The 16,178-nt window shown below is 50.6% G+C and overlaps 1 protein-coding gene across 1 annotated transcript; it reads right to left on the bottom strand.

The window, feature by feature from the left end:
* Window positions 1-1,009: 1,009 nt before the first annotated feature.
* On the bottom strand, window positions 1,010-14,566 carry ACP7 (acid phosphatase 7, tartrate resistant (putative)). The gene is made up of 12 exons (XM_028090639.2): window positions 14,446-14,566; window positions 8,065-8,265; window positions 7,573-7,755; window positions 6,534-6,657; window positions 6,243-6,305; window positions 6,040-6,154; window positions 5,839-5,946; window positions 5,686-5,743; window positions 5,508-5,575; window positions 5,335-5,406; window positions 2,311-2,448; window positions 1,010-1,075 (listed from the first exon to the last, which is right to left on the bottom strand). The coding sequence occupies exons 1-12, from the start codon at window positions 14,564-14,566 to the stop codon at window positions 1,010-1,012; spliced, it is 1,317 nt and encodes a 438-aa protein (XP_027946440.1).
* Between the last annotated feature and the right edge of the window lie 1,612 nt (window positions 14,567-16,178).

Genomic DNA, 16,178 nt, shown 5'->3' with positions numbered 1-16,178 from the left:
GGCCGGCATGTTTCTGCCTCAGGGCCTTTGCACCGGCCATTCCTCTGTTTGGAACACTCTGCCCCTGTGGCTTCTCCCTCAGACTCCTTCAGATCACATGTTCACCCTCCTGGGGAGGTCCCCCTGATTATCCTTGTAAAAACTGCACTGTCCCCCCTCAGGCCCCTTCCCTGCTTTTTCAGAGTGCTTACCAATATTTACCCTGCTTTACATTTTTCTTATTTATTGTGTTTGCTGTCTGACCCCCTGGTTAGAGTATCAGCTCTGTGAAGGCAGAGATCTCTGGCTTGCTCATAGCTGTCTCCCAGGACTGAGACCAGGGCCTGGCCCATGGGAGATGCCCAATAAATAATGGGTAAATACACGAAAAGGAAGGGGATAGAGAGATGGAGGAGAAAGGAAGGGAAAGGGGGAGGAAAATGGCAGGTCTGTGAGACGTTAAGGCTTGTCAGCAACCCCAGCTTGGAGGCAGGAGTGCTAACACGTCTCAGTGCTGGGCCGGGAAACTGAGGCACAAGGCAACACTGGTAGTACTCCTTGGGCGGCTGGAGCATTGAGGGCGGCCTAGGAGGAGAAAGTCACTGTCGCCCCCTGCTGGAGAGTGGTGTCATGACAGCCGTGCCCACTCCGCGGACTTAGGGCTGGTGATGCCCCTCAGGAGGAGTCGGCTCAGGGGGCATCCCTGGCAGAAGTGCAGAGTCCATGGCCACGGCTATAAGCCTCTTTATTCCAGGGTCCCCGTAGGCGCCCCGCCCTGTCAGTGCTATGCAGGAGAGCCGGGCTGTGCCACTCCACACCTGCCCTGCTTTGCTCTGTGCCTGGGCGCCAGCCCTCCCATCACAGCCAGTGGTGCCCCCACCTCTCCAGGAGGCAAGAGCCGCTCTAGCTGCCTGGGGGCTGCATCCACTCCACATGGGGCCTCAGAAGGACTGGGAGCCAAGGCCTGCCCCGACTCTACACTAGCCAAGGCAGCGAGGCCCAGGGTCCCTGATGAGAGCTGCCCCTGTGCCTAGAAGTACATCATCCGGCCAACCAGGGGTTTCACCACCCAGATGTCATCCACAATCTTCCCATCCTGCAAGGGACAAAAACAAAGGAGGTAGTGAGAGCTGAAAGTCCAGACTCCAGGGCCAGGGACCTGAATTCAAATCCAGAACTTTAATGGACTCTGTGACCTTGGCTGAAGTGCTAGACCACTCTGAGCCTCAGTTTTCCTCATCTGAAAAGTGGGGATGATAGTAATAGTACCTACATCATAGATGTTGCAGGAATTCAATGAGATTATTTGTAGAGGGCTTTTTAAAAAGGGATCCCGGGACAAGGCAAGGACTGTGTAAGGTGTAGGCTATTATTATGAGCACAAACCCTGGAGTCAGACAAACATCACTTATATCTCAGTGTAATGGCTCTCTACATGGCCTTAAGAATGTTCTCCAACCATGAGCCTTATTCCATACTCTATACACAGCGGAGAACTGAATGGGGTAAACACATAAGCCTAAAGCCTACCCCCGGTGCGTGCACCGCTCAATAAAGGGTAGTTATTTACAATGAAAGAACATGGTCTTTGCGGCCAGATCCCAGCTCTGCCACCCTCCAGCTGTGTGACCCTTGGAAAATTCCTTCCCGTCTCTGAGCCTCAGTTCTCTCATCTGTACAATGGGAAGAAAAACCGTCCCATGGGATTCTTGCCCCAAATAAATAAATCTTTAAAAAAAAATACAATAAGGGCGCCTGGGTGGCTCAGTGGGTTAAGCGACTGCCTTCGGCTCGGGTCATGATCCTGGAGTCCCGGGATCGAGCCCCACATCGGGCTCCCTGCTCAGCAGGGAGTCTGCTTCTCCTTCTGACCCTCTTCCCTCTCGTGCTCTCTCTCATTCTCTCTCAAATAAATAAAATCTTTTAAAAAATAAAAAATAGAAAAATACAATAAAATTACAATGGCAAAAATAAAGAAAGGTGAGCCATGATTATTTGGGTCCTTCTAACCTCGGGCCACTTCTGCCCTGCACACATCATAGTGGTTTCCCTCCACCTGCTCCCACCACCCACCTTTTTCATGCTTTGGAAACTGTTCTCAGCACTTTATATATAACAGGTCGAGCAACTATTATCATCCCCTTTAACAGATGGGAAAATTGTGGCTTGGAGAGTTGAAACAAGTCACTCGAGGTCAGCCAGCTGGTAAGTAGCAGAGTCAGGATTTGAACACAGGATTTCCAGCTCTGGAATCCATGCTTTTAACCACTCAGCTCCAGAACCCGCTGGACCCGGTTACTGGGGCAGGTGATTGGGCCACCGCTCACTGACCTGGTCGTCTGACACCTGCTGGATGTGGACATGGGTCCCGTTGAGGATGTGTAGCCGCGTGTACCCATACTCTTTCACGCGCACGGCGCTCCAGGGCCTCGGGAAGAGGGAGAAGGGGGTCAGCCGCTCCTCACAGCCCTGCCAGACAGAATCCTTTAGACCCAGGGCTGAGGTGGGTGGAGGACCCATAAGGAGCAGAAACAACCTCCCAGGCCAGGACCCTGAGGCCTCCAAGGAAGACAAAGTCTGTTAAGCCTTGACCTCACTAAGACTTCTAGAAAAGTGCATGGTTGTGAGAGACTGCCCACTGTAGCATTTTCTGTAAGAGCCCTAAGCTGGAAGGCACCCAGATGCCCATCAGTGGGGGTCAGTTAAATAAATTATAGCATAGCCGTCACAAAGCAAGGTGTTGGTGGCCAAGATGTACAGTAAAAGGGAAAACGCAATTGGAAGAATAGACAAAACCGGTGGGCCCCAACACTGGCTGTGCAGTAGACCCTCCAAGAAAGCTTTTTAAGTCACCAGCGCCTGGGGGAGAGCGATTGCTCAGCCTTGCAGGAGGTACGCCAGGCGACATGAGCAGAGACCATGCGGGACGTGAAAAATCACCGTTTTGCACCCATCATTGGAATCATTAACGGAAGCAAGAATCATCAATAGGTGGTAAAACTCACGGTGAAAGTCTGAGGAATAGCCAGATAATGGCATAGTCCCAAATGATCTCTCCAGGAGAAATAATATATTAATAATCATTAATTATACATAATATAACAATATTATAAAATATTAATAACATAATAATAGCTGCAACAAATAAAATAATAAGATAAAATAGAGATTAAAACAGATGTGGTTGGGGCGCCTGGGTGCCTCAGTTGGTTGAGCATCCGACTCTTGATTTCGGTTCAGGTCATGATCTCAGGGTCATGGGATTGAGCTCTGTGTGGGGCTCCTCGCTGGGTGTGGGGCCTGTTCAGGATTCTTTCTCCCTCTGTCCCTCCCCTTCCTGCTCACATGCGTCCACGAGCTGTCTCTCTCTCTCTCTCTCTCTCTCTCTCTCTCTCAAAAACAAACAAACAAAACATAACAAAAAGAGATGTGGTTAAATGTTCACGTTTGGAAAACATTGGTAAAGGGGATATGGAAAGTCTTTGTATTTTTGTGACTTTTCTGTAAGTCTGAAATAATTTCAAAGTTTGAAATTGAAGGAAAACTAATCTGTGCTGATTAAAGTTCAGAATAGCGATCACCTAGGGGTGTGAGGCGCCATCTGGTGCTGATAACATTCTATTTCCTGCTCCAGGTGGTGGCTACACTGGGCCAATGCCAGGGTCCCGTTCTCAGAGATTCTGGTGTTTGTTCTGGAATGGGGCCCAGACGCCGGAGTTTTAAAAAACTTCCCCATGTAATGTCCACCAAAGTTGAGAACCCCTAGGGGATGAAGCATGATCCAAGTTGTTTTTTAATACTGGGTAGTACAGTTACTAACATCTCTATCAAGATAATCACTCAATTGCACATGCAGAGAACATTCTAAAATGCCATCCGACAGAACACCAGAGTGGGACGAAGAAGGGGTGTGGATGGCTGGTATTCACCTCCTGCCCTCTGCACAATTGAATTTTTTAAAATTTTTATTTACTTATTTGAGAGAGAGAGAGATCACAGAGGGAGAGGGAGAAGCAGGTTCCCCGCTGAGCAGGGGGCCCGATGCGGGACTTGATCCCAGGACCCCAGGATCATGACCTGAGCCAAAGGCAGATGCTTAACCGCCTGAGCCACCCAGGCACCCTGTGCACTGTTTGAATTTTTAACACAAGTGTTTCTTACTTTGATCTTACTAATTGATAAGAACCAGCTTAAAAAATAAGCCCTCTCTCCTTGCAGAAGTGAGTGATTCCAAGGCGGACAGGGAAAGGGCAGGGAAACACAAGATGATTCTTGGAGCACCCCATAGGGTCAAAAAATAAGGAAGTGCTCACAAAATGACAGGGGCACTCGAAAGAAAACACAGGCCCTGACCCGAAGAGTTCCCAGTGGCCAAAACCGGAGCAAGGTGATCAGCAGCATAAATCACAGTCATATCGGTTTATCGCCCGCAGGATACAATAATTACCCATGAGTCCACACTGGTATAAATCAATAACGAACTACATAAATGGGACCGAAGGGATGACTCTTCCTCACGAGAGGATTCTAATTAATAAATCTAGGAGGAATGAGGGAAATAGAAACTTCCCATTAGAACACCGCAGTAATAATTGTTGCAGGCAGGACACACTGGGAGATCCAAAAATCAGTGGGTGAAAGTTTGAGGAGTGCTGGGAGATTTGCATGGCCGAAAGGTATCTCCCTGAAGTTACTTATTGATTAGAAAGGGAAATATAATAGCTTTACAGTGGAGGAACCCCGCAGACACCTCCTTAACCAGGTGATTCAGAGACACACGGACGGCAGGACCCCAGGGTCCAATGCACCGAGGAGAACACGACATCGCTTCTGTGATCGTCTTGCCTGAAATGCATAACCTGAATCTCAGCAAAACGACACATAAACCCAGATCAAGGGGCCTTCTGCAAAACAACTGGCCAGGAGTTTTCTAAAATGTGCAGGATGAAAGACAAGGAAAGACTCTTGAGATACTAACTCGAATGTGGGATCCTGGAACAGAAAGCGGTCGGGAGGGAGATTTGGTGGAACGTGAATCGAGTCCGGAGTTCAGTGGCAGTGATGATAATAAGAAGCCCTCTGTCTTTGGATCCATCTGGTAAACCTGAGCAAGCCCCCCCTCCCCCACCCCACCAACCCCTGCCACTTGTTGAGCCTGCGATTGAACGAGTATTTGACTGCCTGAGCCTCTGTTTCCACATCTGTACAATGGGCCTGCAACTAGGGCTACCTAAGCTCTCAGGGGGGCGTGTTGGTGACAGCAGCTGTATAAACACCTGGCCCCCCAGGCAGGTATAAGAGGCAGTAAAAATCAAGGGGCAAGAAGCCAAAGGCACCCTTCCCCATGGTGCTCACAGCAGATCCTGTGATGATGTGGACCGGGCCTCGAGGATTGGTGTAGGGCATCTCTTGGCTGCCATTAAATACCTGGAGACGGGGGCAAGGGGGAGGAGCATGTCACACCGGGCCAAACCCCAGGTGTCCACCGACACCAGCCACATTGGCCCTCGACCCTCCCTGAGCCTCACCTGGTAGTCGTAAATGGGCCACAGGCGTTCGTAGGAGTGCTCATGAGCCCATAGCTGCAGGTCGACCCCTGGGACAGAACAAGTTGGGGTCACGCCGCTTGATCCTGGAGAGATTGGGCGGGGCGGTGGGGGGAGAGCGGGCTGGGTCCTGGGGCTGGGAGTTCCCCAGGTCACTCACCGTATTTGTAGAAAAGATCCTCCAACCCATAGAACTTGCCATGGAGGCCCTTGCGAACCTGGGCAGGGCGCACAAGGAGGTGAATGGGGACTCAGGCCGCCCCCCTCCCCCTCCTGGCTCTCAGCACCCGGCCTCAGGGAGGGGGGTCCTCACCTTGCTTTCATGCCACGTACAGTCATCCAAATCAGCATTGGAACAGTACATGGGCCGGTGGCCCATGGTAATGATCCATGGCCGGGCTGTCCGGTTCTTGTTGGCTTTCTGGAGAGAAGGGCCCCAAGTGAGGGGGGCGGGGAGGCGGGAAGGGGAGGAGATGCAGGACAGGGGATTATAGGGGACCTCCACCCATGTTACCTGGAGGTCGCTCTCCAGCCAGTGGAACTGTCTCTCTACCAGGTGGTGACCGTAACTGAGGAAGAAGTATACCTCGGTGGAGAAGGAGATGATGTGCGCGGGGCCCAGATCCCAGCTGGAGGGGTCAAAGGGCATAAGTCAGAGGTGGGGGTCTCCTTGGCATCTCCCATCCATCCGCCAAGCCCCAGGGTCCCCCAGATTACCTGTACCACAGACCTTCGTTGTTCCCTGGCATGCTGAAGCGGGCCTTGTAGTTAGAGAAGTTGCTAGGTAAAAGAAAGTGAAAAGGTGGGGAGAGAGTCTGGGTTCCCCGACCCGGCCCCCAACTCCCCACTGCCAGGCCAGGTCTGCCTCCCAGCCCGGCCCCCATCTCCTCTCCTCTCGATACCACTAACGTGCTGCTGCAGGATGAGGGACTAAGGTGAGACACTAAGAAGGACACGTCTGTTTGCTCCGGTCAGGCCCTCGCCCGCCCTGAAGCCCCAGGCCCTCACTAGCGTTCTTCGTGATTCCCAGGGCACGTCATATAGGGCAGGCTGGCAGCCACAGGTTCGATGAGCTGCATGAACTTGTCCCCGACTCGAGCATTGTCCTGATCCATGTCGTAGGCGAAGTCTCCTGGGGGGGGGGGGGAGGTGGGCAGGGAGAGAGTGAGAACCCAGACCCGGCTCTCCTCTTGCTGAAACCGAGAGACCCAATTGCTCGGCTCTGCAACCCCAGCCCCGAGCCATCCTGGTTCTGCGATCCTTACCTCACACCCACCCACATGTGCACTTGGAGCTGTTTCCTGAAACTCTGGCCCCTGAGGACCGCCCCCCACTTGAGACTGCACTGGTCTCCCATGCTCTCATCACACCGGCCCCCATCTCTGCTCACCTTCTTGTCCCCTCCCATGACAACATTAAGACTGACACAATCTGGTACTGGTTTTGTACCAGGCACCGTTCCAAATGCTTTACATACTTGATCATCTGAATCTTCAAAACACCCTCTGAGGTGGATGTTATTATCACCGCACTTCAGATGGGGAAACTGAGGCCCAGAAGGGTTATGTGCTGGCACAAGGTCACGGGGCTGGTTAGTAAAAATCCAGGAATCAGGCCCTGGGAGTCTGATTCCAGAGTCTGCAGCTGTGAACCATGTCAACCCCAATCTCCATCTCCCATGTGTGTCCCTGTCCCCTGAAGCTACAGCAGCAATGATCATGACAAGGAACACACGACACTTACAGCATGCCACGCAATGTCACCTACATAGTCATCACGACAGTCCCGTGAATTCTGGAGCAGCCTTAGCCCTCACTGTAATAACGCAGAGGACAAAACCAATAACGCACGCGGCTCTCCATGTTGGAGCTGGGATTTGCACCTGGGCAGGCTGGTTAACCACAGACACCCTCTCCAGGGCCCGTGTCTCATCGCCTGTCCCTTCAGAACCACACTAACCCCAGCGCGGTGCCCTCGATAGCCCCGGGATCGCCTTCCACCCAAGCCCCACCTCATGTCTCCAGGCGCACCCTCGCCAATGCCTCACCCACATGGAGAACAGCATCGTACATGCCCTGCTGGGTGTCCCTGCGCAGCCGCGGGAAGGCCTTCGGATTGTCAGTCCCCAGGTCCCCAAACACAGCCAGACGGGGGCTCCAGTGGGGACCATTCTTCAGCGCCCGGAAACGGAACCGACGGCTCCAGCCCCGAGAACTGCCACAGCGGTAAACTGAGGGAAAAGGGAAGGTCACAGTCAGCTAGGAGCACGCCCTGGCTGCCTCCTCCCCACCCCGCAACCCGTCTTCACTTGGTGGGGGAAGGAAGTGGGGATCGAGGGGTTCTGACCCATGCCCTTTGGTCCACCCCACCCCAGACCCCAGCGCCTTCCATTCTCATGCCAGGGTCTCGTATAATAGGCTGCAGATCAGCAGAGCAGTTACCAGCCTGGCCTGGGCCCCCTGTCAGCAGTGGCTTCTCCTCTATCTCCCACTCCTTTTCCTGCTCCCGCATCAGCACTCGGGCCCGGGGCCCCTCTCACCGTACTGGACCCCCGGCTGCAGCCCCCGCAGCGTGACCCGGTGTATGTAGAGCTTCCGCCGGAGAATGCCCCCATCCACAAAGGGGCTGAAGGTGCCCTGAGCCCGGAGGGGCAGGGGCCCTGTTAGCTGCAGTCCGAACTGCACTTCGGACGGGGTGGGGACCCATGTGGTCCAGGTTACAGTCATGGAGCCCGGCTCACCTGGGGAGAAAGGAGCAGAGCGGGGCTGGGAAGTGAGGCCTGAGTTGGAGCAGGGGAGGATGTGCAGACAGAGCGAGGGGCAAGAGCAAACAGCTCTGGAACACTTAGTAATTGGGGACATGGGTTCTGGAGCTCCCCAAGTGAAACCCCAGCTTTGCCATTTCCAAGCTGTGCTTCCCTGGGCACATCACTGCACCTCTCTGCGCCTCGGTTTCCTTACCTGTAAAGTGGAATAATAATGGTTTCTACTCTAAGGGTTTTTATGAGGCTCAGGAGAATAAATACAAGCAAAGCACTTGGGACGGTGCGGTGAGGATTACATGAGGGAATGAATATTATTCTTACTACGATTATGTACTGCGTGTGGCCCTCGTGCCAAACATTTTGCATACATGATATCATTGAGTGGTTATAAACTCAGATGTCTAGAAGCCTGCCAGGTAATATAAACGGGGACAAAGGTCGGCTGGAAGGAGTCAGGCAGCCGAGAGTGATGGAGTATGTGGCAAACTGTAGACTCCGCCCTGTCTTAAAGGGGCAGCCGTCGCTCACTGCGGTGTAGCTTCTGCTTCCATGCAGGAAGCAGGCCCAGGGTACCCAAATCTGTCAACTTCTAGAGTAAGTCTCTATATGGTGGTTTTTATATGCCAGGAACATAGATAGATACACAGATAGATAGATAGATCCAAACTTTTTTTTTTTTAAGATTTTTTATGTATTTATTTGAGAGAGAGAAAGAGCATGAGCTGGGGGAGGGGCAAAGAGAGAGGGACAAGCAGACTCCTCGCTGAGTGCAGAGCCAGCCAATGAGGGGCTCGGGGCTCGGGCTCCATCCCAGGACCCTGAGATCATGACCTGAGCTGAAGTCAGACGCTTCACCGACTGAGCCACCCAGGCGCCCCAGTAAATCCAAACTTTGAAGGGCTAACTCAAAATTCTTAAACGCCAGCAACCAAATCAAGGTTTTCAAAACACTACATGGTATAGTCTGATGTTAAGAGCATGCATTCTTGTTCAGGGAACAGGAGAATGCATGTGCACCAGATTCTTCATTGCAGCACTGTTTGTAATCATGACGTATCAGAACTGACCAAAATGCCCACCCACAAGAGAGGGGCCGAATAGGCTATGTAACATCCAGACAGTGGAACACAAGGGAGCTATCCAAAGAATGAGGACAAGTTCTAGGAATTGCTACGGAATGACGTCCAGGACAGCCAGGGAAATTGACAAAGCAAAGTACACAAGAGTGTCAATAGTCACCTATTCTTCACTAAGAGGAGAGACATAGGTACCTACTCATCTGCATGAAAGAAATATAGGAAGGACACAGCAGAAAGGAAAGACATGGGTTACTTACATGGGGTTGATGGGGATGGGGCAGAAAAGGGGAGACAGGTACAGAGCAGGAAAGACCAGGACAGAAAACACTATTGAGTGTTTTTAGTGTAATTTTTCAGTGTAATTCTGACTCTTAGAATTATAGTCGTGGGCGCCTGGGTGGCTCAGTTGGTGGAGCGACTGCCTTCGGCGCAGGTCATGATCCTGGAGTCCCGGGACCGAGTCCCGCATCGGGCTCCCCGCTCAGCGGGGAGTCTGCTTCTCCCCTCTCGTGCTCTATCTCATTCTCTCTCTCAAATAAATAAATAAAATCTTTAAAAAAAAAAAAAAGAATTATAGTCGTGTTCCATATTTCCTTCACACATACCCAAAATAAACTAACAATTACAATAACAATGCAGGAAGAAGCCAGTATGGAATATAAACACTGACCAATGGATGTAACTCTATTTAAAAAGTAAATAAAGCAACCACACCAAAGGGGTGGGTCACCATGGGATAGGTCTTGACCGGACGCTGTAAGACTATGGCGAAAAGGTACAAACTTCCAGTCATAAAATAAATAAGTCACAGAGATGAAAAAAGTACAGCTTAGGGAATATAGTCAAGTATATCGTACTAACATGGCAGGGTGACAGACGGTGACTTCCCTTACTGTGGTGAGCACCGAGTAATGAAGAAAACTGTCAAATCACTATGAAACTAACATAAAATTTGATGTCAACATATAATTCAGTAATAAAAAAATGCTTTTCAAGAGACTACAGAGAAGGGGCGTCTGGGTGGCTCAGTTGATTAAGTGTCTGCCTTCAGCTCAGGTCATGATCTTGGGGTCCTGGGATTGAGCTCCATGTCGGGCTCCCTGCTCAGCGGGGAGCCTGTTTCTCCCTCCCCTCCCTGCTCATGATCTCTGTCGCTATCTCTGTCTCTCTCGCTCTCTCAAATAAATAAATAAAATCTTTAAAAAAAAAAAGACTACAGAGAAAAAGGACTGCACATACATGTTGTCACCTAGTAAATGTTCTCACAGGGATACAGGCAGATAATTCTGAAGCCGCTTTATGCCTATACTTGCATCGAACAAATACCTAAGAATACTGTAGAAGTGGGAGGTAGGTTTTGCAATGCTGGAGAAAGAAGTTATAAATAAGGAAAGAAGGCTAAAATAAGCCCATGATGTTGGACTAGAATCAGAGGTATCAGTATGATCTCATGGTAAGTGCTATATACATACAGACAGATACGGAAATGGAGATATGTGCATGTGCATTTGATACACACACACACGTTTGTGAAAGGGCCTGGAAGCCGTGATACCTTGGTAACCACGAGCACACCTAGTGCTCAGATCTTAGTTTCTAAATACCCGTTCTCCAGTGAAAGAAACCAGGGCTCCTTGCAGAAGCCGTTGATTCCAAAGACAGGGCAGGAAATATACAAGATAAGCCTGGAATGACATGTGGTGCCAGAAAGTGGGGGAGTGCTCAAGATATGATAGGGGTTTGTCGAAAGAACACAGAAGCTGATCCAAAGGCATTCCAAAAGACCAAATCCAGGACAATTTGAGCCACAAAATAAATAACAATAGTATTGGATATTTAACCCAAGGAATCAAATAAATATCTGTAAGTCTACACTGAAATACATAAATAAGTAAGTGAATGGATGGATAGATGGATAGATGGAGGGAAGGGACAGCTTTCCTTACAGTAAAATTTCCATTAGATGGAAAGAAGAATTAGAAAGCCACAAAATCACCATTAGGCAAACACCGTGCTAATAATTGCTACAGGCAAGATCCATTGACGGATGCTAAAATCAGTGGGCGAAAGTTCCAAGAGAAACATAATTTGCATGGTTTCAAGGAATCTCCCCCAAGATATTTATTAAGTGCAAAGGGAAGAAGAAGAATCCTACGATGGAGAAACCCAGCAGGCTCCATTGTAACCACACAATGAAGGTTAACATCACCAGTAACAGCAATGAGCTATGTCAGCACCGTGAGCTCTCTGCTACAGGCACCGGGGAGGACACAACATCACAGCTCTGGTAGTCTTGCCAGAAAAGCACATAACTTCATTCTGATCAGGAGAAAATATCTGACAAACCCCAAATGAGGGCTACCCTACAAAATACCTGCTTGGTACTAAAAAATGTCAAGATCATGAAAGGTAAGGAAAGACTGAGCCACTGGCAGGTTGGAGGTGACTAAGGAGAACAGCTAACTGCTAAATAATGAAATAACCAAGTGGGAAAACTGATATTCCAACAGGGTCTGTAGTTTAATTAATAGTATATTGTACCAATGTTAATGTCCTGTGGTTTTTCCTTAAGATTGTATTTATTTATTTGAGAGAGAGAAGAGGTGTGTGAGAGAGCATGAGTTGGGGGGAGTGGCAGAGGGAGAGGGAGAAGCAGGCTCCCCGCTGAGCAGGGAGCCCGATCTGGGGGCTCCATTCCAGGACCCTGAGATCAAGACCTAAGCTGCAGGCAGATGCTTAACTGACTGAGCCACCCAGGCACCCAACTTCCTGGTTTTAATAAACACATTGGGGCATCTGGGTGGCTCAGTCAGTTAAGTGTCCAACTCTTGATTTTGGTTCAAGTCATGATCTCAGGGTCGTGAGATAGAGCGCCGAGTCAGCTCCAGGCTGGGCGTTGAGTCTGCTTAAGATTCTCTCCCTCCCTCTTTCTTTGTCCTTCCCCTCCACCCACACGCACATGCGCACTCTCTAAAAAAATAAATAAACATACCGTAATTATGTAAGATGCTAACACAAAAGGAGAAACCGGGTGAGGGGAATATGGGAACTCTGTAATATTTTTGTAAATTTTCTGTTAAATCTAAAATTAGTACAAAGTTAAAGTTTTAAAACAAATACCGTGGGGTCTTTGAGCCAGCCTGCCGGGCTTCAAATTCTAGACTGTGTGACCCGGGGTCAGACTTTTCATCTCTAGGAGCCTCGGTTTACTCTTCTATAACATGGGAGTAACAATAGAACCTACAGTTCAAGATCCAATATGAGGCTAAGTGAGTTATCCCTCATGCATTTAGTAGGAGTGGATTTGCTATTCTTACTGCGCAGGCCAAACAAGGGACCCCTTGTCACCTCACTGGATTTTCACAGTAGCACCATGAGATGGGTTTTACTGTCGTTCCATTTTATAGAGGTCTCCAGGCAAAGGGCCTTGTCCAAGGTCAGTTGGTCAACGAACGCCAAAGCCAGTTCACTTGCATGGCTTCAGATTCTACATTGCAACTAATCTTTAAGAAACAATCTTCCTCATAACTGTCAAGGACATAAAAAACAAACAAACAACAACAACAAAAAAAACCAAGAAAAGCCTGAAGAATTGTCACGGCTAGGAGGAGACTAGAGATGGCAGCAGGATGCGGTGTGGGATCGTGGATCGGATTAGTGGAAAAATTGGTGAACAACCAAAGTCCATAGTTCAATTAGTGACATAATGCCAATGTTAATTTCTTAGCTTTGACAATGGGTACATAAAACATTGACATTAGGGGAAGCTGGGTGAGGGGGGTACAGGAATTCTGCACTATCTTTGCAACTCTTCCATAAATCTAAAGTTATTTCAAAATAAAAAGCTAAAATTATTTGAAAGACAGAAAGGGCTGTGTGTTGAGTTTGGGTGCAGTATCAAAAAGGAATAGGCACAATTATCTGAAACTCCTTTTAAAATCCTCCTCCCGGGGCGCCTGGGTGGCTCAGTCGGTTGGGTGTCTGCCTTCGGCTCGGGTCGTGGTCCTGGGGTCCTGGGATCGAGCCCCGCATCAGGCTCCCTGCTCGGCGGGGGACCTGCTTCTCCCTCTCCCACTCCCCCTGCTTGTGTTCCCTCTCTGGCTGTGTCTCTCTCTGTCAAATAAATACATAAAATCTTTTAAAAATAAATAAATAAAATAAAATCCTCCTCCCTGTTTCAACCCGGAGTCTGTGTGAGACCAAATTTTCTTCATATATATCATCCAAAGCAACATATTGAAACAGACAGCAGTGGAAGCAGATGTGGGAAGAATCTGGCTGTCTCCTATTAAGCCAGACATTAAAGAGACTTAAAAAGATGTAAACCAATGCCACTCTTCTCATTAGATTTCTTTTCTTTTGTATAGTATAGTTATTTTTCATGCAAAATGCCACTTACCTTAACACAGAGTGGATTTATTACTGCTCATTTTAAATGACTTAAAAACGTTTAAATGCCTTAGCTTTAATTTCTAATATGGCAAATATTATGGATGTAACTCACATAAACTAAAGCTCCTTGACGTTCTGAATCATCTTTAGCTGTGCAAAGGGACTCTGAGAAAAAATGTGTGGGAACCATGGCTACACTCCATTTTGGCACTTCACAGGTAATATCTCATTTACTCCCTGCTATGTAGTCACACTAGTATTCACCCATTGTCCAGAGGAGGAAGCAGAGGCCAGAGAGGTTAAGTCACTTGCCCACGGTCACACAGCAGGTAAGTAGCAAACGGAGGATTAAAACCGAGGAAGTTTGGGTCCAGAGGGTCCAGAGTCTAAGGCGTTACCACCACCCTTAGATCAAGGATCAGGAGACAGCTTTGTGGGGACACTGAGCAAGGACAACAGCAGTCCCCTTCGGAGAACGTTTACCATAGTCTGGGCACCATAATCATTTCCCACAAAGTCAGCTGCACCACTGCTTGGAACCCCCATTTAACAGAGGCAGATAACTGAGGCTCAGGAAGAACAAACCACCAGCCCAGGGTCCCACAGCAATCTGCATGGGACACCTGAGTCCCCAACCCACTGGGCCTCCCTGGGATATGCCCAGGAAGTGGTCCCAGAAACTTACCTGGGTAGGACAGGTGGACTTGCTCAGGGTCAGCCCTGGGAGCCACTGGGGTCCCCTGGACTCCCAAGGAGGAAATCAGGAGCAGACAGTAGCAGGACCAGCAGGGACAAAGGGGGCGCATGGTAAGGGGCCCGGGGCGGGGGGAGATGGGGAAGGGGACGGGTCCACAGTAAATCAGATCCCGTCAGGAACAGCACAAAGGGGCTGGGAAGATGGAGAATGGAGGGAGAGCGGGCAATGTCAGGGGAGGGAGGCAGGATGGCGGGGAAGTCTTCAAGGGGATGGTTATCCAGATGCTAGAGGAAAAACAAAAATATTGATCACTACCAAGCACCAAATGTTCTGAGACTCGCTGCGTGCTAAGCACTTTGCATAGATTAACTCACGGGAGCCTCACAACATTCCTATGTGTGGTGGTTGCTGAGATCATCACCGCCATATCACAGGTGAGGACGATGAGCCAACAGTGATTCAGTGCACAGCTAGGATGTGACGGAGCCGGGAATGGAAGCCAGGGGTCCTGGTTCCAGAGCCCTAGCTCTTAACCACAGCTCACTCTCAGTGAGAGGTTGGGGAGCAGGGTGGGGACTCAGTGTGGAAAGTTGTCCTTGGCAACCCCACCCCCAGCACTCCACCCTGCTCTTAGCAACCCCAGCTTCTGGGCCCTATGGCCGCCATCCCTAGCATTGCCCCCTGCTCTCAGAGCTCATCACTCTGTATTTCTGCCTCCAGCCTTCCATTTTGGTCTTAGTGACCCCAATCCCCCACTGCATCCCCAGGTTCCCCCTCCCAGAATTCTATCCTCCCTGGAGGAGCCCCTTCCCCTCTATCTCCTCTTCAGCATCCCATCCTGCCTTGGTGACCCCAATCTCCCCCAGGCCTGCACCTGCATACCCACTCCCCTTCTCCCCGGCTCCAGTTTGCTCTCCAGCTCCCAGAGGACCTGCTGGGGACGCCCAGCTGGGCCAGGACCTTCAGCCCGGAGGCTGGGAGCTGGGGCAGGGGACTCCCTCCCAGTCCCCGGCTCACCCTTGGGGCGCCACCTGCCCGCACGCGCGCACGTCTGGGGCCACCAGTGAGGTGGCGGTATTTATGAGTTTGCAGGCACTGCCGCATCCTGCCGCCCACTTCTGTCCCAGCCCCGGAAGGGCCTGCCTTCTTGAAGTGACAGGCTCCCCAGACAACCGGGGCCCCGGGTCGCACAGGTCCAGCCGGTCCTGGGGGCCCCACGCCCACCCATCCACCCTCCCCCCCCCCCAGGGTGGGGCGTGGGAAGGGGGACACAGGAAGGTTTGGTAGCTGCAGCCGCCGCCTCCAGGGTGACCACCAGATGAGCGCCAGGGACAGGTAAGGCTGAGCTCGTCCCGCAGCCACCCCACCCCGGGACTGCAGAGTCCCCAGGGCACGGACACTGGCCCCCACCCCTAGCCCTGCCAGATCCCCCGGTACCCAGGTGTGCCAAGCAGCTGGGGCCTGCGACCCGGGGGATTCCCCAATCCCTTCCCGTGGGCTCCTCTTCCTCGAAATTCCTTCCTCCTTCCTCCTTCTCCAAGCTTAGCCCCTGGATTCCTTCCCGCCCCTCCCCAGAACCACCACTTCACCCCGAGGCATACTGAAAACACAAAATCAAAATCCACGAAAGGCAGTGCTGCTTCTGAGCTGGACGCTCTAGGCGGGTTACTTAACCTCGCTGAGCCGTGGCTTCTTCACCTGTAAAACTAAGATAATAATAG

Source organism: Eumetopias jubatus, unplaced genomic scaffold (assembly GCF_037043125.1).
Source record: "Eumetopias jubatus isolate StellerSeaLion01/CBP00866 unplaced genomic scaffold, mEumJub1_p1.0 scaffold_10, whole genome shotgun sequence".
NCBI lineage: Eukaryota > Metazoa > Chordata > Mammalia > Carnivora > Otariidae > Eumetopias > Eumetopias jubatus.
Note: the sequence above shows the minus strand (reverse complement) of the source record. Positions and strands in the feature narration are given on the sequence as shown.

Coding starts and splice junctions, on each gene's coding strand:
- ACP7 (XM_028090639.2), bottom strand. CDS start 14,566: ATGCGCCCCCTTTGTCCCTGCTGGTCCTGCTACTGTCTGCTCCTGATT. Junction 8,266..14,445: donor AGTCCACCTGTCCTACCCAG/GTAAGTTTCTGG, acceptor CTTTCTCCCCAG/GTGAGCCGGGCTCCATGACT. Junction 5,407..5,507: donor GGCCCATTTACGACTACCAG/GTGAGGCTCAGG, acceptor CCCCGTCTCCAG/GTATTTAATGGCAGCCAAGA.